We start from the raw sequence: 24,276 nt of genomic DNA, 5'->3' as shown, positions 1-24,276 counted from the left end.
TCGGCGGCGGCCGATTTAGGAGCAGCCGGGACGGCCCCTCGCCGCCAAGTTTCTCAACTGGTGGCCGCGAGCGGAACGGGGCGGGCGGCGCCCTAACGGCCGCGCGCGCGCGCGCCTCTCCTCTGCGGGCGGGCGGGCGGCGCGGCCACCGCTGCCCACCTGACTCCCTCCTTCCTCTCCATTTCCCTCCTCCTCCTCGCCCCCTCCCTTTCTCTCTTTTTTTTTTTTTTTTTTTATTTCCTCCCCTTTCACTCATTCCTTTGTCTTCTCGGGGATTGGTAGGTTTTATTATTCCGCCTGAACAAGCCGGAGGCGGATTGGCTGCGGCGGGCTGACGGCGGAGCCGAGCCGGAGTGTAGTTGGGATTCTGCTCTGTCAGTAACACATGTGTGAGGGGCAGTGGGGAGTACACGCACGCACACACACACACACACACACACACGCGCGCGCGCGCAGGGACACACGCATTCACACACGCACTCACACACTCACGCAGGCAGAGGGGCCTCCTCCCGCGTCCTGCCAGCGCCGCCGCAGGATCCCCGGCAGCAGCTCCGCGCCCGGCCCCGCTCAAACTCGCCGCCTCTCGCCCTCTCCTCTGAGGCGCTTCGGCGGGCCGCGGCCGGCCGGCTCCACGCCGCGGGAGGCTCGGGAGCCGCCACAGCCCAGAGAAGGGGGCGGAGGTGGGGGGGCGGGGGGGGAAGCGGTACAAAGTGAAGCCACATTGCCAAACTTACCCGGCGATTGCAGCAGCGAGTGGCGGCGCCCTGCGTGTGCAGCTCAGCGGCAGGGACTGAGCTCTGCAGCTCCCCTCCCGGGAAGCGGGAGCTGGAGGAAGGACCCAGGCAGACGCCTCTCATAGAAATATCTATATTTTTCCAGCCTGGGCTGCCCCTTACCGGGCGGGGGGCTCCCTCCAGCGCTCCCGAAAGCCAGAAAGAGGGCGAGCGCTGTGTTTGTTTCTTTGCAAGGAGACCACCTCAGGCACCCCGAGCGACGTTGCTCCCCGGCCTTTTGCAATATAGAGGGGAAGCAGGTAAGAAGTGCCAGTAATTATCCCTTATTTTCCAGCGTACGTGTGTGCAGTTGCATGCCCGCGCCCCCTGCCCTGCCGCCGTCCCGTGCTGCCCGCCGCGGCGGAGGGACGCGGAGCGGGGCGCCCCGGGCGCGGGGGAGCCGCGGGCCCCGGGCATTGTCGCGGCCCCCGCGTACAAAGCCTGGCGGCGGCTGCCGCTCGGGGCGGCTTTCCTTTCCCCCCTTTCCAGCTGCCGCCGGGAAAGGGCTCTGCCTGCCTCGGCTGTGAATGGAGGGGACGGTGTGTGTGGGGGGGGGGGGGGGCTGGGGCACCCGCTTCCCCCGTAGTAAACACTATTCTGAAACAGTGGCAGAAAAGATCAAAGTGAGCTCTCTATTTCTCTCTTCAATTCCCTTCCTGCCCCCCACACGGTCTTTTGTTTCAATCCAGGAGAAATCCGGTGAATCACCTAATTAAAACCAAGACATGAATTAAGCATCCATTTTTGTACTACAAATTGCCAGCTCTCTGCTTGTCCCTCCCTTGGTCTCCATTAAAAAAACACCAGAGACGCTGTTAAAAGGGGGGGGGGTATTTTGCCTCTAGCTTCCAGCTCTGCTTTCTGTTTCACTGACTCCTATCCCAGGACCTAAATTGCTTAGCTGTGTAATTACTAGAGTAAGCCTATTTAAGTTAAAAGCTTTTTTCCCCCCAACTCTAAATGAAACTTGATGAGGGCCCGTCCTTAGTTATCAAGGGAGTCACTTTCTGGTCAGTCCTCTTGATTCATCTTTTTAGATTTAATCAGCATTAAGGTATTGCTTGTCCTTAAGAGCTTTAGCTTAATGGGGTTACTGGATGGTTTTCTCAGTGTAACGTTTCCCATTTTATATTTATATATATTTGCCTTCGACAAAGACGGGCTAAGGTGGTGGCATGGAGTCTTTTTCTTTTAAGAAATCCGAAGTGATTTAAAGCGTAGGGAAACGGTTTTAAAGACTCGGAGCAGGAAATGCAGATTCATTTAGGCTGTAGCTGGAAACTGTAACAAAAGGCAATTCCTTGAACAAATGCATCAGAAATCAATTTACATAAAGGTATATGATGCGTTCGGATAAATGCAATGCTAATGGCTTTTAGAGTGGTTTTCTTTCCAAAGTCTCGGGGTTTTTGTTACAGCTTAATTGGTGCAGTTCTTCTGGTTTATTGTGCGGTCACTGGACATACCTCCAGGTAGTCTTTCTGAGGAAATGTGTGTTTAAAATCGGCCTCAGTTCTCCTCCTGCAGCCGAGTTGGGCCAGTGGCAGGAAAAGTTCGTCCTCGCTGCTCTGGAGGTATCAGTCTGAAGGTCCTTAGCAGATAGCCAGATGCCTCGGCATGAGCACATACGGCTTACAAAGGACAAAGACAAAACATGCTGCTTAATTGGCAGTAAATAACTTGAGCTTTTTATAGTATAAGTGACTAGAGGAACACCGGGAGTTTATTGGACTCTGGATTGAAGGCAACAAATTAATCGGTTTAGAGTAAGCTTTATGAATTGATTCCTATATTACCTCTCGGTTGTCCTGCTTGAATAAAGCATTTATCAGAAAGTGAAAAATGCCCTCAGTAGCAGTTTTGGGGGCGGCCAGAGTAACTCCAGCCGGAGCGGTGCACTTCATTATTCTGCTGCTTTCCTATGGTCGGTAAACTTTTTTTTTGTTAGTAACAAAGCTTTAGCATTTAAACTGCTGATCAAGGGCAGATTAGCGAGACAAAAGTTGAGTATGTTTGTGTAGGAAGTTAACAGGCGTCCTAAAGTTCAGTGATCTATTATTCGGGCCAGTGTCCTCAGTCTGGAGTGTTTTCTCTGGCTGTTTTTATGTCTCCAAAATAAAACAAATACCCCCAAAATCCCGAGGTCTGGACGGCCGGTCCTGAGCCCCTCGTTACCGCCCCGAGCCTGCAGAGTCTCTCCTAGACTGAAAAACCAGTTTCACAACTTTTTTTTTTTTTTTCTTCACTCTTCACACACTTTTTTTTCTTTTCATAAGCAAAACAAACCCCGGGACTGTTCCTGACTTGTGAGCTGCAGCTGCACAAGCCCGGAGCCGGGGGGGGTGGAGGTGCGGCGGGGTGCGCTCCCTCTGCCCCCCACGCTCGCCGCTCCCCCGCCAGCTGCGCGGCCCCGGGCCTGCCCCGTGTCCCCCCCGGCCCGGCCGTACCCCCGCCAGGGCCCGGGAGCGGCGCTGGCCCCGCCGCGGGCCAGGCGGGAGGCGGGCGGGGTGCGCCGCGCCGCCGGCCCGTCCCTGACCCGCCTCCGCCCCTCTCTCCGCGCAGGCCATGGTGAACCCCGGCGGCAGCTCGCAGCCGCCCCCGGTGACGGCGGGCTCCCTCTCGTGGAAGAGGTGCGCCGGCTGCGGGGGGAAAATTGCCGACCGCTTCCTGCTCTACGCCATGGACAGCTACTGGCATAGCCGCTGCCTCAAGTGCTCCTGCTGCCAGGCCCAGCTGGGGGACATCGGCACCTCCTGCTACACCAAGAGTGGCATGATCCTCTGCAGAAACGACTACATCAGGTGAGGCGCCGGCGGCACGCTGTGGCCGTCCTCGCCACGGCGATGGCCAGGCGATGGCCAGGCTGGCGGGGACCACTTCCCCCTGTCCTCCTGCCTTTTTTTTTTTTTTTCCTTTTTCCTTTCTTTTTTGCCCTTTATTTCTGGCGGGCAGACGGCGGGCGCCCGTGGTGCGGGGTGGAGGGGTGGACTGGCTCAGGATCGCTCCTTCATTAGGAAGGAGAGACGTGCGGGTGCGGATGTTAGCGCCTAGCCCAGGGCGCAGTTGCGACTGCCAAGTGGAGGGAAGAGTTGGGTGGGAGGGGGGGCGGAACGACGACTGTAACTTTAAAGTGGTTTGTCAGCACAAAACAAGTCCTAACTAAAAATAAACAGCAATCAGAGAGGCTAAATTAATCTGCTTTGTTGTAGTGTTGAAGGAGAAGTGTGCATATCTGAACAGTAAATGTTAAAATCGTAGGGCTTAAATAAGGCTGTGGCAGAGGTGCTAAATAATGAAATGCCTGCCTTTAGTATCTGATTAATTATGATATTTACATAAGCACCTTTAAACTCCTTTGAGTGGAAACAGAATGACTCATTCTCTGTTCTTCTTGTGAAAGAGCTGATTAACCATCAGTTGGAGGGCCACCGATTTTACTTACAGCCCAAAACAGTGGTATAATATTTGTCTTTGCCTTGTTGCAGAGAAGCTTTGAGCCAGTATTTTTCTTAACTTGCAGTGTAGAAAATGCAGGGGATAGGAGGGATATGTTCTTGCCCTTTATTTCTTACCTCTTTCTTTTTTGAAGCTGTTTGCTTTAAATGCCACAGATTTGGGTAGGGGGAACTAAGCCTTACTAATCTCGCATCTGTTGGGGTACAGTAAGATTACACAGAGTATCCCTTCCAATGAGTTTCCAATATAATTAATAGAAAGAATTCATGAGGTCAGGTGCCCATACGATCTTTTCAGGTGAACTCAAGCTACTTAAACTCATTAATTTAAAAGGAGGCATTTTGAAGGATTACACATTTAATTTGAGTAAATGGTTTGATAGACTGATGCACATGAATGCTTCGAGGAGGTGTTCTATTTCAACATTCAGTAATTAAAAAAAAAAAACCACAAAAAGCCCCATACCTTCCTGGCATAACAGAAATGCTTAGTTAAAACAAATTGTGTTTTGTTTAGATGCTTCTGGCTCCTCATTTACAGTAAATGTCAAGAGTTAACCCAGGTTTTTCCTTCTCCCTGATGGCTAAAAAGTTCCACTTTTTTTCTTCCTTTCTGAAAAAAACCCAAAACCAAACAACAAAACCAAACCCACCAGCCACCAAATGTTACAGGTTTGCTTATGTTGTAAAACTTGACTTCCATTTGAGAAGATTAGGACTGTACTGAATATGTGCATATGCATGGAGATCTCCTTAGTCTAAAAAGGAGGGAGTTAAGACTTGGTTACTGCCGATAGTGCAGCCTCTGTCCCAAGACATGGCTGCATCTTCGGTCAGTTAAGTAGATGAAATGCAGCTCTCAGTATCTTTGAGGAATCAGAGCCTTAGCTTTGCTAGTTTTGGGGTTATTTTTAGAGAGAAATGCTAGAAAATCAGTACATGGGGGGTTTTTAATGGTGCTTTTCAGTCATCGTTCTAAGCAACAAGCCTAAGCCTGGCAGAATTGTAATTAAATAGAGCAGAACGGTGTTAGGGAAAGAGTCTCGTTTGAAGTGGAAAAATTGACACTACTGTTAAGATGCACTGAATAGTACAGATTCATCACTCGACCAACACCATCAAACAAACCCTCATGTCTGATTACTACTAATTAAAAAGAGAAGATGCGTCCACTGTGTCCCAGAGGCAAGTTCAGGCAAGCTTATCGCAGTCCTCTGGTTTTGTGTTGCCAAAAATTAATACTCGTTTATTTTAATGTAGGCGATTATGAATAGGATGCTTTATCAGATGACAGTTTTGAATTGATCTCCTTGTTCTATCGCCTGACTTCTCTTTAGATCTGTGTAATTTGACTTGCAAAAATAACTCTGACAGATGCTTGCTGAAACTTGAACTGGACACCGTACACTCAAGGTGGGGTAGGACGGCCTGGCCCTGTGAGGGCTGACTTAACTTGGAGCTTTCCCACTGGAAATGGACTTCGCAGGCTTCCACGTAGGTCGTGCTGGCATGAGCAAGGTCCTCGCCCTTCTCTTGCGTGAAGTGGCCTCATTTGGTTGTGGAGGCGATGCCACCCGTGTGGCAGCGAGTCTCTCCGGTTCCCCTCTGCCATCCTCCCCCCCCTTAATTTTCTGTAGGGCTTTTGCGGCAGCATATTCCCTTCCCCAGGCAGGAGCCATGGGCACAGTTCTTTATCGGAGTTGCGGGCCATGCTAGACACAACTAACAAAATGAGAAAGGGGATTGATCAGCCCGGCAGGCGCCAGGTGAAAGGGACTTGACTCCTCCGGGCCAAGACCACGGGACCATTTATTAACGAGCTTTTTAACCGCCTGAGGTTGTATGTGGTGGGGTTTTTTTGTTGCTGTTTAAACAACACAACACTCCTCTTTCCCTCCCTCCCTCCCCCCCCCCCAAGAAAAAAAACAACGACAAATTAGCCGTAGAGCTACAGCAGTAGCTTTCATTGAAAGCCAAGGTTCCTGGGAAAAGAGAGGGAGGCAAAAATCCCAGTCCCTTCCCCTCCCTCCCCACCGCCAGCAGCGCGCTTGCAGGGAGGGGAGCCGAGCGCAGCCCTCCCAACCTTAAGATGCCAGATAAAGCAGCAGCGTGGCAGCGAACCCGCACAATTAAAAGCTTTAATTAGTGTCTCCTCCATTTTCTCTTAGTTCTGATAGGTTTTATCTAATGAGATCTGGTCCCTGGCTTAGATCTGCTCGGAATGACGTGTCCGAAATGAATGAGAGCCGCGTCGCAAACAAAACATTTAATTAACAAAATTGGCCTCTAAGAGAGAGCGGGGAGTGGTGGGGAAGGGAAAGGGAAGGGGGGGGGGAGGCTGCCCAGGCGCCTCTTAAAGGGGCAGCGCCCGCGGCCCCTCCCCTCCCCGGGCACCCGCTCCTCGCGGCGCGGGCGCAGCCCGCCCGGCCCCTTCCGCGGGGGGTGCGTGGGGCCGCGCCGGACCCCGGCCGCGGGGCGCCTTGCCCGCCCGCAGCCGCAGTGTGCGCCGCGCCGGGGAGGGGGCCGCCGGGCAGCCAGTTCATTTCCCTGGTAATCAGCGGCAAGCTGCTATATTCAGGGAATGCTGTCCCTTTAATTGAACAGGCTAGGTAATTAAATGGCACTTTTCCAATAGGACGTGCTAGGTAAATCTAATAGTTGGTTATTTAATATCACTTTGAAGTCTGCCCACTCAAGCACAATGACAGCACAGGAGCATGTGAACTATTAGCTAGGAAAAAAAAACCACCAGGATCTCAAAAATTAATTAAATCGCATGCAATTTAGGGGGAACGTTTATCTTGATTTGTCATAACAGAATTAATTCAAGGCCTCCAATTCACTTGGGGGCAGATCTGTTACTCTGAATTAACCAAGCGTAATTTGCCTGGTATTTTTTTTTTCTTCCCCTTCTCTAATGCAGCACTTGCCATTATGCACAGCCCCCCTTTTAAGTATCAATAGCTTCTGGTGCTTTTAAGGTGCTTGGTCTCTAGTTATTCTGAAGTACCTTTAATGGACTTGGCTCCAGGCATAATTTCTGTGTTGCCTTTCTTTGTTACATTTAATATAGCTGGTGCAGAATTTAGATATAGGGAATGTACAGAAACACCAATCACTTCTGGATCAGTAGGTCTGGATGTGCATTTCTCTTTGCTAGGGCTCGGATATACGTTTGTGGGCAGAAACGTGCGCTGTGTTACGCAAGAATGGGAGCACTTAAATCTATCTCCACAATTTAGGAAACAACTGGAACCTTATTTTGTTAGTATAAGTTGCTAGAGATGTGTTTCTGCTGATACTGAATTTTGAGCAGCCAGGTGGGAAACTGGGCTGAAAAGATTTCTTGCTGCCTTCATTCCCACTCTTGTGAAAGTTCTGAAAAAAAATTAAAAAATAGGAGCGGTTGTGTGTTTGGGGGTGTGGGGAATGCTATGCTGGAACCACACAGTAGTTAATTTAAGGTGGCCCAGTAAAATGCTGCTAAATGTAGAAGAGCTGCCTTGTCCGTATAGGGAACCTCCTGATGTTTGTGATTGATTGCATTGCCCAAATGTTGAAATATTAATGACCTTCTTGGACTGAGGACCCAAAGAGGAAACTGAAACCAATTCTGTCATCACAATTAAAGAGTCCCCTGGCTTTAATTAGCCTGACCTGGGGTATCTCTACCCGTTGCTGCAGTTAAAGAGAAAAGAGCCCATTAAAGTCCAGTCTGAGACCGATAGCTACTTAATTGAGCACCTAAAGCCTCAAGCCTTTTAAATCAAATACTGTCCGGGACAGTCCCCCTGGTTAGATAATTAGCTCTCCAGCCTCTCAGAAACCATGTGAAGCAACTTTTTTCGTAAAGAATAGTTTCCGTGGAAGGCTTCCTTTTACTGGTAAGGAGGAATAACATTTTTTTTTAAAAGATAAACCTTTTTTCCTGTTAATGGTATTACAGAACAAAACCATTCATAACAGTAGAGAAGGAAAAATAAGCTTAATTTTCCTGGTAAATAATACAAAGCAGCGGAAGGGTGTTTTGATTTTGCAAGTAATTTTTAGGAATTTTAGCAGAAGATTCAGCTGAAGTGACTTCCCAGAACAGAATTGTTCTGGGAACACGCTTAGGGAAAAACCTAAGATGTGTGGAAAGCCTCTGGATTAGTTTGACTCCATTTATTAGAATTCACAGACATTGCAAGGTGTACGACCACTTCTAGTCGGCGAGAATCGTATAACGAATGCTTAATGAAGACAAGTAGTACAATGAGCTCAGTACTCCGAAAGCTGTGTTTTCAGTTGGGTGGTGCAATTGTACGGTGGGGGGTTGCGAGAGACTGCTCTCCAGGTTCAGATTCTGCCGGCCAAGTAACGTCGTCTATTCATCTTTGCCTTTCTGCCTCCACCCTACCCAGCAGTGCCCTTGTGCCACCCCCTTATCCTGGATTTTTGGATCTTTGCTCTAGAAATGTAACAGTGCCTCGCTGCCTCCTTGTGCAGTGCTTCCCCTGCACCTTTTCTACGGGCCAACTTCATTACTAGTAACAATGGAGGAAGCAAAATGCATATCGTAAAGCTTTGGAAGTAACCTCGATACATCACATAACTACTCGGAACTGGTCCTGAATTAGAAGATGCCCTAATAATGGACCCTTAGTTTCCAGATAGTTTAGTCCCTTTGGATGGAGGTCCTGACAATGTATTAGTTCAGCTTTCCCTTTGTAACCACTGTGATTCTGCAAGAACGTGTCAATGTGTCGTGGATCTCAGACTAATTAGTTTTGAAATGGAGTTTTGATTGAACTCTTCAAATCGATGCTGCTGCAAAATTTGTTTCTCAGCTTCCTATTAAAAGCCATCTTAAGGGGCAGTTTTACTACTCTCTCTGTCGTTCAGTCGATACATTTAATAACAACTTACAGGCTATTTTCAATAAAGTGGCGACAGCAAATTAGTAGTTTGAACATGACAAGCCTCCTCTGCAAGCTCAGATTCTGAAAATTCAAAGCAATTATTTTTATACAGAGGCACACTGCAATCATTCAGATTACGGGTATTCTGTTGTAATGTGTCTCCTAGGTTGACACAAACAGAATTTTATGACTTTATTTGGACAGGAAGGAGATGCAAATATTAATATTTATTATGACACCAATACGCTAATTTGTAAATCCTATTACTATGTTTTACATCGTGCAGAAAAGTGGGTCTGTGACCCTGCCAGCTAGTTCAGTTTCCTTTTTTACTGCGAAATGATTGTGGTAGTCTTTATAAATATTTGTGTATATTAGAGAGGCGTGCAAAAGCAAATAAAGGTTTTCTAATTCCAGCTAACGCGGCCTGTAAAAGTAGAACTCAATAGTCATTATTGTATTATATTTTGAATCGATGCATTGTGCCTTTAAACGGATTTGAAGAATTATGTATATATTTTTCTTCACCACTCTTCTGCCTGTTCCCCCCTCCCCCCGCTGTGTGTGCCCCCCCCCAATGGCAGATGTTGTGGTCTCATTTGATTGCATAGGAAAACTGCAGTGATACAGCAAACACCCAGAGAGATATGATGACAAATGGGTCCAGATCCCGGTAAATTACTTTCTGCTCAAATCGAAATTTCATTCAGTTTGTTGCTAGCAGAGATGAAGTAATCTAAATTGTGGACTCAGGAGCAGATAGAGGGAAGTTGGAGCAAGCATTTCATTATCAAGAGAGAGAGAAGGTTAGGATGAAAGAGATGAGCAGAGGCAAATCTAAAGTGTTGACACCATGATTGAAAAGGTTAACCCATACACATTATATATCAACCTGGATAGCAGAGAGTTTCTAATGGAAACTCTGCACTGATGGAGGTTTACTGGAGTTTCAATACACCGAGCATGATGTCTTCTTAGATATACAATCAAATCCTCTTAACCCTTTTGATGACTCATATCTCAAGATATGATTAAAGTACAAAAGAGTTCTTCATATAATTTCAAGGACACAATGCATTTAAACTCCAGTCATGAATTGTATCTTCTTTTTATGATGAACCCAGTAATCTGATAAAATGTGTGTCGTACAGAATTGTTTGTGTTTCTAGAGGTGTAAGTCAATATTTCTGATTAAATCCTGTGTAACCACATCCGAGGTGGGGTGAAGCTACCAGTTGTTACACAAAAATATACTTTTTCATATTGTGACACGTAAGCAAGTTAGAAGACAGGGGTCAGAAGTCGAAAATAGTTGTGTAATAAACCATTGCAGTGATGCACGAAAATGCTTGGAGCCGCCTGTGTATTAAATTATTCATGATCATCACCTCTGTTTCAGGTTATTTGGAAATAGCGGTGCTTGCAGTGCCTGTGGACAGTCCATTCCTGCTAGTGAGCTGGTCATGAGGGCGCAGGGCAATGTCTATCATCTTAAGGTGAGCGGTTTTTCTATGTATCTTTTTTTTTAGTAGCTGACTGGTGCTGCTGTGCTTCTTTAGTATAAAATCTGCATCTGCTTACGAGTGAAATGCAAAGCAATAACTAGAAATATGAGTATATATTATAAAGCTTCCCTTAGTGTGTAGCTTTGTTCCCTCGTAATCGGTAAAACTATACTTGAGTTATGTACTGCATAGTCCCAACAGGTAAGACTAATGCCATATTTGGAGATGCTAGAAACCAAGCAGCTCCATATCTCAACTGTACTCGCAGTCTCTGAAGTGTAATTTTCAAACCCGCAGCATACTTAATTTGTGCTGTAGTTTCACTTGCTGTCTCTTTCCTTTTTCAGTGTTTTACATGCTCTACCTGCCGGAATCGCCTGGTCCCCGGAGATCGGTTTCACTACATCAATGGCAGTTTATTTTGTGAACATGATAGACCTACAGCTCTCATCAATGGCCATTTGAATTCACTTCAGAGTAATCCACTACTGCCAGACCAGAAGGTGAATACTCCACAATTACTAATAAGCTTTATTAGGGCTAAATGAAGATCAATTTCTTTGCGTTCTAATAGTGGACGTTTCCCACCCCTGCAAGGAGACCTTTAAGTAACTGAACTTACCTTAAATAACTTAGGCATGGGTTATGGGGAGAAAATACTGACCTTTTAAATATGACATATAGGGTGAGTCAGTTTATTTTGGTTTGGGCATGTGCATCTGTACAGCTGTTGAACTCCTTGTATACAAAGCGAAATGGAGAGCATATGTTAACATGAACTCTTAACAAAGAGAACTATTTTTATTTTATAATCTTGAAATTAAGGGCTACAAGAGAGCAGGTTTCTGTGGAAGGAAAATTAGATCCTTTAATATGGAAATGTCTTGTGAAGAGAAGGTTCCTGAACTAAACCAAATGTATTTCACTTTAATATTAAGGTTTTAGTTGAGGAAGCATGCTGGGGTACTCTTTCAGAAGTATTTTCTTGTCTGTTTGTATGTCATAACTCAGATTTAAAAACCGAAGTGCTATTTTCTTATCGCTCCATAACACTAGTAGCTCAACTGGAGATTGTTTATCTCTGTGGTTGATAGCTCCTGGTTTCTAGCTAAATGAGTAAATAATGACTATACAAATCATATGGAGGAGAAGAAGAAAAAAAAAATAATTCTGATCAACAGTTGTCCTGTAACTCTGAAACTAGATAGTTTTAGATCTATTTTAATCTCCTTAATAAGTCCTAAAGCTATGCAAGTGAGTGCATTTTGATAACTGCTGTGCCTAATTTGTAACAATTACTGTCAACCTTGAGTTAAGAGACTGTTCATTCCACCCTGGTCCAGAAAAGAGTGAATGTATGACTCTTGCACATAATTTTATTCACATCATATTTCATACTGATTATGTATTGATGACATTGATTCATTTACTCTTTACAGCGCCACTTGCATGGATATTAAATCTTATTGACCACAGATGAATTTTAATTTCAGATTGGTGATAGATTTTTCCATCAGCTCTGATAGTATATTTGACTTTTTCATCATTAACCCAGGCAATCACACAGCACTGAGTTATTGCAATGAAACAAAAAGTGCACACTTCAGTTGGTAATTCTTTATAGATTTACAATAGGAACTTCATTAATGTCTGTAAGGATCACAAAAAATAACATTTATCTGCAAATAGGAATTTGGAAGATTAAAAAAATCTGGGACAAATGCGAGGCTGATCTATTCTGTAATGTACAGAATAATTTTTAGTGCTTTTACTTAGTGGAGAAATATGTCCAAGAAACACAAACTGTTTTTTAATTTCTGTGATTTTTTTTTTGTTGTGTTGCTACATTTTAATATCTCTGTTTGCTTTTTTTTCTGTGCATAAATTTACTGATTAATTTTAAGTATTCTTTCAAGTCTTATACAGTGAATGTAATTACATCAAAATAAAACACGGACCTTTTTTATTTACTTAATTTGTCAATCGAGGTGATGAGGGAGTTGAGTACAAAAGTCCTATATAGTTAGGCAGAACAAAGATAATTAAGATTGGAGGAGAATGTGCAGCCTCTTCTCAAGGAAGTACAAATACAGTTAAAGATTCATAGATTTATACTGTTGTGAATTTTAATGAAACAAATCTGTAATATAGACTAGCTAGCAGTGAATCTGTTAAGTGAATATTTGTAGGTATCCCATTTCAAAATATAGGTAAAACCATTCATCTTTATACACTGCAGTAAAGGTTTGCCATTCTGAGAGAGCGGTTTATCCACTTATCTTCTATGAATGTAAAGTTTAATGTAACTTCAAATAGGCGTCTAAATTGTCATTTAGTTTTATCAGTTTCTTGCTATGCCTTAGGAAAACATAAAAATGATTTAGTTGCAATAAAAGCAGTAGATATGATGAGGAACATAGAACATGGAAAAGAGAAGTAAAATTGGACTGGGCTTGCAGAGCTCACGACTGTAGGCACCTGGTAGAACCTAAATGCAGTGAAAATAGAACAGTTTTTAATTAGTTCTGTCAGTGATGAGGCATATGAAGAGGTGTTAGGGAGAAGATTAGGGGGAGAGATAACAGTTTGGGGTTTTTCTCTTTATAACGTAATCTCTTTAGAAAATGGTGTAAGTTCTCCTACCAGTTGTCAAAGGGGAATTGTGGAGCACCTGAACCTAGAAAACTGAAATATAGTTGAGGAGACCATTTGGTAATTCATAGACTTGTCAGGTTTCTGGATTTTTGGAAGCTACAGGGGCAGATGCCAGAAGAGTCGCATTTTGTATGTTGGCTTTTTAACAGTCTAAAGATGTTTACATCAGACGTTTTCCAGAAGGCTGTGTGGTTTAGGGCCACTAATTAAAAATGTTCTTCGACTATGACAGAGTTGGCTGTAACAGATACTCTTTATTAAACATTAAAGATCAATCAGTCTCCAGGTTATTCTACCACTAGAGATGATAGACATAGCAGAATATTCATGGGGGTTTTTATTGAACTGAAGAGATTGAGACATAACTCCCAGCATTAAAACACATTTTTGTTGTGTATGTGAGGGTGACAGTTACAAGGTCACTGTTGTCTTAATATAGTTTACAGGTTAACACCTACTGGTGATTGGTGCAGACAGACAGGGCTGCGTGACCTAACTTGGTTTAAAAACTTGCTTTTGTTTTTAAGGAGGCAAATGCTGGCTATTCCTGCCTTTTGCCTCCCGGAGGCAATTCACACACATAAATTATCATTTCCTATCACTTGCTAGGTAGCGTGAAAACCCCTGTTTTATCTAAACTCCGTACTGCTTGCCTGCAGAGTGCAAACTTAGTTTGTGATGTCCCGTGTGCCGTTACATTAGAAGGGCCTGTATTGTCAAGAATGGGGTTTTTTGCTAGCGGTAGTATTCCTGTAGAAGTTCTTGTTTGCAACAGTATTAACCATCTACTAAAACTGTCAATTTTCCACCAGTTGGCAGTGTTGGTAGCAAACGCTTGTCTTCAGCATCTATACTTTTAAATAAAGTATGAGTTAGATTATGTCTCTCAGAGAAGATCTTAAAAATCTTCTGGTTTACATATCACTCAACAATTCCCTTGTAGTTACATAATTGGTGTTGTCTGTGTCCATAGTAGAAGATATTTGATGCTCATTTATTAAATATGCTTGCTGGCTGCTCCCTAATCTTTGTTCTGGACAGACAAATTACCTTTCTCACACTGAGCTCCAGCTCTGGGGAATTAAACCTCCAAGCCTCTACTACTTTAATTAGCTTGAAAGTGGGGGGTTGCAGTTACTAATAGACCTCAGGCTTTTAGTAACTTAGAGAAAGGGTGAAAAAAGAACTTCCTGGGAAGCGCAAAATGTCATTTAAAAACAATAAAATTCTAATATATATTATTTCATTTTGGTAATTGCAAACAGATTGTATTTGAAGACTATGGATGATAATTTCTATTTTATCCATGAAAGTTTAGATTTTTATTGAGTTAGACACTTTTAATTATCACAATTCATTAACACCAGTGTGAAAGCACATGTTTGACTTCATATATTAAAATGTTTATGTAACATTAACTAACACACCAGATGAGGAATTTTAAATGGGGGGGAAAAATCCTGAAATATCTATATTTAGCTCTTGTGCAATGCAGCATATTAACCAAAGTTGCCTTGGGAGGATATTGGCTGTACTTCTTATTTGCTTTACACACTATTTCTTCCAATTATAAGATCATATTACTAGCTTCTTCAAAGGCATGGCATAATGTTTCTTCCCTTTTAAAAGGGGCCCAGAAAAACCACCTTATTCACTGTACGATTTGTTACCCGAAAGTACACTTATTTATTGTTGTCGTCTCTTTTTTTTTTCCCGTCTGCTCTTTTCAGTAGTGAAACTGCAGAAAATGTTTGCGCTTTGCTATTTGAAGTTGAAACATTAGCAGTATGAATGGATAGTGTAGAAAGCCTTAATCAAATCACAGTTGGAAAGTAATCTAATAAAAAAGAGATTAGTGAATAAGGAAAAGACAAAAGCAGTCATGTTGTAGTTTCCTATCTCAAATTTAGTATTCTAGCTAAGATACCCATTTTTATTTCTTACAGGTCTGCTAAAAGGTCAGAGTAATGCAGAATGCGTGCCTTCATCTCAAATTTTGTTCATCACAGATGGATCCCATGTCTCCAAGTAGACAAGTCACCTTTGTAGCTAGCATCAATGCCAGCTCCATACCATTGCACCTTCTTTATTCTTGATTGCCCTTCCCACATTTATTGGTGTATTAAAATGACTGAATATGAACATTAAGGACTCCATGAACCTGGGCTAATGGGAGACTGTAGAGAAAATGAAAAAAGATCCACCGGAGGACATCTTGGGGGGGGTGGGTGGGGAAGATGACTAATGAAGCTAATTAAAAGAAACATTGAAATCTGCTTTCTACCCTCATTAACAATTAGCAGGGCACTGGCCAGTTTGTACCCTGTGTTTTACCTTAACAACATTCTATTTGCTCTTTGTATATTTAAGTGTTGTAAGGAAATGTGTTTCAATCAAACTGAACATGAGATAAAGATGTGGCTTTTGTGATATTCTATCACAAACACTTTTATTGTATCTCTGTAAAATACAATGTATGTATGCATGTAAGTGTTTTTGTCCTAATGTTGCTACTTCCCATGGCAAAAAAAAAAAAAAAAAAAAGAAAAAAAGTCAGGCTCATAGCAGCTACTGTGTAGAAATTTTCACCTACTTCTAATTTGCTGAATGAAGAAAAATCTTTTATTTGTGATATTTTCAGAGACATTTGCTCTAGTATGGTGTATTTAAATAATAAAAAAGTAAAACAAACAACACTGAATCGAGTATGAGTTTTAGAAGCCTTTTTTTTTAAACATTCAAAACATTATTCTGAAACTATATCTTAGGTAGTCATTACCTTAATTGTCAGTTACCTTTAAAAGTAGCTTTTTGGTTTGGACTTTTTTTTTTGTCTTATGCCAGTAAAGAATCTGTTAAACTACTTAACCGTGTTCCTTTTGGCAAGGATACGGAGCACTACTTCAAAATTATCTTTATTTTTCATTGAGATTCTTATTTCTAATAACAGCAAGTATATTGTCATTCATATTGCAGTGAATTATGGTATGCATATAGGTATTGTGGTCTCTTTCTATCCAGTTCCTTTTCACAGAATCATCTGTGTTAAGGGTGTGCATGTGTCTGGGTGTGCAAGCATGAGAGTGTGTGTATATACCATAAGAGGTCAAAGAATGATAAAATAAAAAGCAACAAAAGGTCTGTACCTCATGCTGAGCACTAGAATCAAGTATTCATAAAAAGGAATACAATAGCTATTCTGATTTGAACAACATAAAGTTGTGTTTGCTGTGCTAAGAGAGCAACTTTTCAACACTGATAATCTTAAGGAAAGAAAAACATGTTTCTCGGGTTGTTTCCGAGAACTAACTGATCTCAAGTATGATCTGTTCTCTGAAAGCAAACAAACACCACCCCCCCCTCCCCAAAGCAACAAAGCCTCCTCTGAGCTAAGAGAGGGAGCAACTTCATTTAGTGGGTTTTTCCCATCAGCTGCTCAGTGGCAGAGCTGTGCAGAATAATTTTGAGGGAAAAAAACCTCTGACTTTTTCTGTTTGTAGCAAGAACGCTAACATGAAGCTATGGAGGTGCATTGTATGCCTTCAGTTAGGAAACTGCAAGCACCTAGAATGTGCCTCTGCCACAATTAGTAACAAATCAATATTAACAACTACTCTACTTCTATAGGAGACTAATACATTTGAAATGCATCATGATTATGTTTGTCTTTTTTAATTCTGTTTTTGAGAAGGTGTTCACTGTTCAGTGTGCTTGGTTACGGAGTGAGCTTGACTTATTTTTGTTGTGATGCCAATACACAAAAAGCTGATTTATAGATTTGTCTGTCTAAACAACCAACAGCAGATATTATTTTTTTTCAGATTCTACTTCTTGACCTCCTGTATATTGGAGGTCTGCTGAATATCTTCTTTTAACACTTCAGTGCTTGAGGAAAAATAGGATTGTTCCAGAGAAAAGAAAATGTTGTACAGTATCAGGCAGCAAAGACAAAAGAATACTTGCAGAACGTATAAAGCAATAAAATGAGTGAAGCTATGTGTGGCTTTTCTAATTAAATGCACTTACACATTTTAAAAATAATTTTCTAAGGTTTTTTGATCTGGCAGTAAAGTCTTTAGATAGAGTCCTGCAAATTGTGCTGCTTTAAAATCTTTGAAAAGACACTTGAAGTCATATGAATACAGTATTCAAGTATTAGTTAGACTGTAGACATCTTTTTATAGTCTTTCAGTATAAGCACTCAAGGTACAGTGTTTAAATCTAACATGTACAGGTTTTTGGTTGTCCAATATAACCCAGAAGTGCTAAGAAGATAGCTAATAACTTCTAGGAAGTAATGTAGTCTAGCATTTAGTGATGTAGAGGTTGAAGTTCATTAACGGCTTTAAATAAACTATTATATGACTCATTTGTAAAGCACAGCTACCTATTTAACAGCTTACTTTAAAAGCATTTCTTAAGTTGCAGACCTATAAGATTACAAATGTCACTCATGTTAGCATAATCCACATGCAAGTGATGAAGCCTTTGCTTTGATGTGCTAAATTGGAGGAGGACTAATGGAGCTATGAATATACAATAGAACATATTTAAGTAGTATTCTTGCTTTAGGTAAAACACTTTCTTGAAACCAGAGGCATTTCAGACAATAAAATGGGCTTTAATGGGGATGGTAGGTGTGGATAGAAGGCTACTGGAAACACTTAGATTTGTCCTTATGTGAAAAAAAAAAAAGCCTTTTTTTAGGAGATGTGTGAGGAAAAGCATGTACTTGTTCACCTTTTATCACATGCATTTGCTACACTGAGGCTGAAATACACCCTCTACGTTTAGTGCTGCTGAAAAGTCATACAAATAATCATTCAGTAAGAGCTTCCCTCACTTTCAAAAATGAATGCTGTTAAAAAAAAAAATCAAAGGAAATATTACTAATCTGAAATCATCCTCGTGAACCTGGATAAAAAGCTCTGTCTATACTGCATCTAAACGTCTCAATCATATAAATTGTCACTCTTATTAATGAAACAATTTTGTAAAAAGATTGCCCTCTAAATGGGTTTAATGTTTTTACCTATCCAGCTGTCTAGTTATGAGATTTACGCATCCTGGCAGGCAGTGGGACATTAAGCCTTTCCAAACCAAATTCTGTTTGCAACAAGATACTGTCTTTTCAGTCCTGCATGATTTATCTTTAAATATTTTAACAGGTTATGCAGTATCTTATGAAACATAAAATGAGAATGTCTTACCAAAATGAAGCCTATGAAATTAAGTCACATCTTTAGAATATTAACCACACTGAGTTTGTCTCCCTTTTTTTCTCTGTTAGTTAACACTGATAAAATTTGCATCATCTAATTTTAGGGTAAATGCTAAAAAAAAAAAAATAAAAAAAAATCACATACCAGCATAGTATGACTTGCTATCAAATACTGTCAGGCATTTCAAAAGACCATTTTAATTTAAATTTTTTATCAAATTCTTTGGCTGGTGGTTATATGTCAAGTGTGAGGCTTTTTTGCAAGGATCTACGTTCTGAACAGCTCTATTAAAATGATGACTAAAATTGAGATCAGAACATTTATGTATATATATTTTTTTTAAGTATTACATTTCTTCAGTGTGAAATTCTGTGTTCCAGGTCTGCTTTCACTGCCTGAGCCTCCTATACACGAAGTACCAGATAGCCATTGTTGCTGCCTGTTACCTTTAGTACCAGGTGTATGCCTATTGTCAGTCCAGCTAAGCTACAGAAGAGCTTATTGCAATTAAATAGCAATTTGTTTCTATGAAACTGCAATTAAAGTATTACTGATCAGCCATTTTAGATTGGCGGTGCTTTGACTGCATGTTAAACAGTGAGGAGCTCTCAATTTATTTCTGCAGAGCCTGAACTGCACGTAACAGTGAAGTGCAACATGCTCACCTATGTCCCTTGTCAAGTTGAAAGTATGAGTCCTCTGTGAAGCACTCTGATCTCATCACGAACATGCTGAGAGCAATGACAAGTCAGGGCTGATCGCTGTAAGTTGAACTTGCAACTTACAGGACCTGAAGTTATTACTGTTTTCTGTTCCTGGATAAGCAGGGATGTGTACGCTTCCTACAGGGGATGTTTTCAACTTCAGATTGATTCTGTTGAGAATGGACTGCAAGTTGTGGGCCGCAAGCCAATAACGTGCTGCAGGTCCTGACTTGTTAGAGCTGTGTAAACAGGGCTACTATATCTCCTTAATCACAACTAATAAAAGACTAGAAGAAAGCAATCAATTACCTTATAAGTTGTTGGTTGTGTTTTTGGTTTTTTTTTTAATAAAAAGCAGTTTATCTGATATGGCTCTTATTTTCACACTTGTACAACAGCTGAGACAGTTTAAAGCAATCCAATCGGCTCACCTGTGCGCACTGGGGTTGGCTGGCGACTCTTCACCTGTGACATTCCCAGGAAGCCACAGCACTCCTGCCCCCAAGCCTGGCAGAACCTGCCCGCCACCGCCTTGAGTCCCCTGCCAGGCTTGTAGCCATGCTGTGGTTGACTTGAAATCTGAAATGTAAATTTTTTGGTGCAAATTAAAAACTTGTTTGTAAGAACTCAAAGAGGAATTAACTTTGTAGTGGTAATTATATTTCTTAATTATCACCATATTTTAACAAAGTCTGAGACATGTTAACTTTAGTTCCTGCATTTTTGCACAGTGGAGGCTGTAGACATCCTCGTTCCTTCGCCAGAGGGGATGACATCACACCTGTGGCATGCATGAGATAAGCGTTGCTTCAGTTAGAAACAGGTTCCTGTCTCTCAGAGATGTTCCTTGGGGGGGGTGGTGAAACCACTTGGGTCCTGGTCCTGAAGTGTGACCCATTGGGGTAGATGAGTGCCACTGAGCAAACTGCTATGTCAGGTGGTAAATGGGCCACGCAAGGTCCTGTGTACCGGCTAAGCGGCGTTAGGTGCCCAGCGTGTGCAGGCTTTTAGCCCCTGGCAAATGGCAGGTAAAATGCCTGTGCTTAAACCTCAGTGAAAATGGGCCGGCTGACAGTAATTCATTCACCCTCAGCAGATTGGTCATATGTCTGAGCCCAAGGCCTGAAAAAAAGTCCTGTTTACTGGAGACAGATGCAACCATGTTGAGGATTTTTTTTTTTTTTCCTTCCTCTGTGGATATTTTTTAACAAACAAGTTAGGTTCTGTTGTTGTATTTCTTTTAAAAGTAGTTCTAGCATTAAGTTCACAGAAATGTTTTTGGCATGCAGGATGCTACACAGTTCAAGGGGGAGCCAATGGGCTCTGAGACTGTAGCTGGGATGCAAGCCTCAGTCCTGTCTGGCAGCTCAAGTTGGTTTTTTTTGCCCCTGCTCGCCTCTAGCTTATCCACTGTAGGGCATGCAAGGGCCTGGCACCACAAGGGCTGCAGTTTTTTTAATGAGGCCTCGCAGTGCTACTGTATTAAAAGTAATAAACAGCAGAATTTTTGTGAATGGAAAGGCATGCGCAGGCCACAGCACAATGTGTTTAGGGACTTAAAGAAGAGCTGTGCCTGCAATAGGGTGATGCTTGAGGAACACTATGTTGGGGCTCAAGCCTCTGAAGGACCAGTCCTGAAAAGGGCCTGGGCTTTCAAACAGTGAAGCACACACACCCAGGAAGGCTGGAAATTTTAATAGGTGCTGAGTAACTTTTGAAAAATTTGAGCTTAAACTTCTCTTGTATTCACTGTTCTAATACAGGCCTTGTAGACCGTGGTGCCATTTTGTTCCCATGTCTGATATCACTCTTACATTTTTGTAATTATTTTATCTGTTTAAATCTGTTCCCTGCTACCTTAGATGTTCAACTCAGCTTACAAATGCCGAGCTGAAAATAGATTGTTTTTTTAATGTTAAAAATATTTTAAACATTTTTTGCTTTTTAGAATTTTTTTATTCACTGCTACATATTTAACTTTAAAAAACACAAATCAAAACCCAACATTTCATGGTCCTACAAACCATAGCGTTAAACCCAAAACTAAGCTTGAGACATTCTTTCCTGCAAGGAATTTTTTTTTTTTTTTTTGAGAGCAAGCTATAGCAGAGAGAAAATGGCCATTTTGAAAAGGGTTATTCCTTCTGGTTGGGTCCCAGCCCCAGTGAACATGCCCATGAGGGAGGGAGCGGTGCTACTGCGCACAGTGAGACTGGCAGCATGAAAGGAGCCCCTGCAGACAGAGCCTGCCCCGTACCTTTCTCAGGCAAGTGGTCCCCTCTGGTGCTCATCGTGTCCTTTGCCCTTAAGGGAGCCGTGGCTGCTGGGCAAGCCGAAGCTCTCCGTGTGCAGCCAGGTTCCTCTGCAGCTAAACCAGCTGATGTTTCGTTCTTGCATTGTTGGAACAGGCTGTTAATTACATTTTGAAATATCCATATACTTTTCCTCTTAGGGGATCTTACAAGCAAGCTTTTCGCTAACAACTTCTGTGGTTCGCTGTAACCTCTCAGAATAATCATCGGTTCCATTGAACTTATGCCAGTTGTTTTGTTAAACTAAATTGAGAGAACAGGGCCTATATTCATTCTCGAAAGGCAAGAGATTGCCCTGTGATTTGGGGAAATCTTGATTGCTTACAGAAGAATAAATGAACAAGGCAGATATTAACTTTACACCTGACTTCAATTTCTTTGAGCAGTGGAGAAATGTCCAGTAGGAGGAAAAAAAAATCCAGCTAAAACTCATAAGCCAGCCATTAATAGGCTAATTTTATTGTGCTGTAAAATCATCAGCTGCTTGTAGAAAACAAAGGGACAACGAATGCAGTATTTGTCTTTTATTCTTAGGAAAAAGCCTTAAGATCAAGCAGCCCCTAAAAGACTGAGCTGATATGCATCCCACTTACATATTTTTGGATATCCTCTGATATTCATTCCACTGATGTATTTGATAGGTAATTACATCAGCCATATCAAGATGCTGATACCAAATAGTGGAAGACTTCTGTGTTTTGCCATAAAGCTTATACCCCTTGTTACTGAACTCTCGTCAGACTTGGGATCTGCAGCAATCATTTGAAAGCTGTAGTTGATATTTTTGTGCTTATGCCACATTTAAAAATTATTATTCTTGCTTCATCAGTTAGTCTTTTTAGCTGGTTTGAAAAAAACATATTGCAAATGAGCTACTATTCTTATTTGTTGTTTTAAGAAGGGTAAGCACTGAAGTATTCAAATGGAACAGATTATACCTTTAATTACATCCAAACAGGATGCTGAGCTGATTTTTCTATTTTCCGTTTAATTGCTATAGTTCAAAAAGATATTGCAAACTTGTAGATGAATTATTTAAGCATAGCCTTCTGGCCTCTGTGTTTACGAGAGAGACCAAAGGGGGGGGGGGAAGAATTTAAAGGGAAAAATTACCACTTCCTTCTTTAAGAAAAAAGTTTGAATAAAATATCTTGGGGGAGATGTTTTAGCTGGATAGATGTTTTACGCTATCTTGGGACCCCATGGGATTTGTTTGTATCCCACCAACCACACTGGGTCCCTCACTCCTGAGTGTCCTCCCTCCCATACAATGGGTAGTAAAAAGTACTGTTTCTTCTCTAACCTGCTCGTTGGTGAGTGTGTTGCGTCACGGATGCGATCCCAACCAACTACCCTTTTCGTGGATGTGCTTGATCTCCGTTCTCCTACATACAAAATGAAAATGAAAGAAAACACAATTCATCAGTTCTTAAACTAAATATATTTCCATTTTGTTTGCACGTGTGTGTGTATATATCATTCACCGTATATATTTAAAATATGTACTACGACATTACAGCCAGTGATAAATCCTACTCGCTTACTATATGTGTTATTTGCTGCAACATTAAGCTCAGTAAGAATTTTATATGTAACTTGTACCAAAACTCAATATATTGTGGAATTGATGCATAGTTGTAAACAAGAGCATAACTTCCTGCTTCAACACAGTCGAAGGTGGCAGCTTGTGTGGCAATTCTTTTGCAAACAATTGCAGACTTTCCAAAGAATAAGCCACTTCTTAATTAAATTTTTAATTATGTTTTTAGAAAATAAGATTCTTGGGGGGAAAAAAAAACCCCTATAACACCAAGGAAAAAAATTGAACCTAAAGCTTGTACTGTATAAATGCTGTGTGTGAAAAACTGGATTGTGCTGTGCCCAGGTCTTTTGCTCCCCCACCTCATTTTTTCCTTCTACTGAACTTGCCTTTGTAGAATATTTTTCTATAGCTCCGCTGTGAATTCAAAGAAAGATGACACTGGCACAACCTATTTAATTTTTTTTTTTTGGATTATCTTATTTCATTATTTTTAATAGTGCTAAGTATGTGCTACCCACTTAGAGAGCTGATGCGGTGCATAGCAAAGCTCAAGATGTCCTCTTAAATACACAAGGCTTATGCCAGGCTGTGACACAAATAGGTTTTAAACAGCGGCAGCCTTTGCAGCTTTGAAGGGCTGATATGATACAGCCTTGCCAACATGTCACAGGTAACATGGAGAGATTCAGGGAGAAACTAAACTAGCTGGAGTAAGAGTAGTACACAACTTTTATTGATGAAGTTCGGGGAAGGAGGCACCGGGGGCAGCTGTATTAATCCCATAATAACTTGAAATATAATCAGTACATTGCTGCAGGGATGGCTAGGAAGGGAGAGAGGTGGAGGTGTCAGGGTTTAAGTTCACAGGCCTTCCCAGTTCATTAAAAAGTGAATCAATCAGAGAAACAGGCTGGCTTTTCAAAGGGCTGGCAGTTGTGAATGGGCTTTGGACATTGGGAGGCATGCAGATGGTGCACCCATCCTTGCGCAGAGGTTGCTCGAGCTCAGCAGCCATCCGTTTCAGGAAACGGCTGTGTTTTACCCTGCTCAAGCTAGTAAAATGTGTTATAATGTGCTAGAGGAGATTCTGGCTGGATTTTGAGAACTTAAAAGCTAGGCAGTGTTGGTGCTGCGGGCCATATAAAGGTGATGCTGATAGATCTTTATAAAGGGAAAAAAAGTTTTGTTTTATAATTTCTGGAG

At 42.0% G+C, this 24,276-nt stretch overlaps 1 protein-coding gene and 1 long non-coding RNA gene across 5 annotated transcripts in view; one reads left to right on the top strand and one right to left on the bottom strand.

Moving 5' to 3' along the window:
* Nucleotides 1-324: 324 nt before the first annotated feature.
* On the top strand, nt 325-15,998 carry LMO4 (LIM domain only 4). Of its 2 annotated transcripts, XM_054833856.1 has the most exons (5): nt 342-1,036; nt 3,339-3,577; nt 10,532-10,628; nt 10,985-11,140; nt 15,239-15,998. In XM_054833856.1, the coding sequence occupies exons 2-5, from the start codon at nt 3,342-3,344 to the stop codon at nt 15,245-15,247; spliced, it is 498 nt and encodes a 165-aa protein (XP_054689831.1). In that variant the 5' UTR covers nt 342-1,036; nt 3,339-3,341; the 3' UTR covers nt 15,248-15,998. The 2 variants fall into 2 exon arrangements, with proteins under 2 accessions (XP_054689830.1, XP_054689831.1); XM_054833855.1 differs by lacking the exon at nt 15,239-15,998 and having other exon boundaries at nt 325-1,036; nt 10,985-15,229.
* LOC129209444 (uncharacterized) overlaps nt 15,776-24,276 on the bottom strand; it is a 41,637-nt gene continuing 33,136 nt past the window's right edge. Inside the window, exons 12-13 of one of the 3 annotated variants that reach the window (XR_008578077.1) lie at nt 22,834-22,915; nt 15,776-19,797 (exon numbers count right to left, since the gene is read on the bottom strand). This is a non-coding gene — a long non-coding RNA (uncharacterized LOC129209444). Of the gene's footprint in view, nt 19,798-21,477; nt 21,628-22,833; nt 22,916-24,276 lie in introns of those variants that run through there. The other 2 variants (XR_008578078.1, XR_008578079.1) reach the window with 2 other exon arrangements.

The sequence above is a fragment of the Grus americana genome, chromosome 8, assembly GCF_028858705.1.
Source record: "Grus americana isolate bGruAme1 chromosome 8, bGruAme1.mat, whole genome shotgun sequence".
NCBI lineage: Eukaryota > Metazoa > Chordata > Aves > Gruiformes > Gruidae > Grus > Grus americana.
The sequence above is the reverse complement of the archived record's forward strand: the minus strand, read 5'-3'. Positions and strand labels throughout refer to the sequence as shown.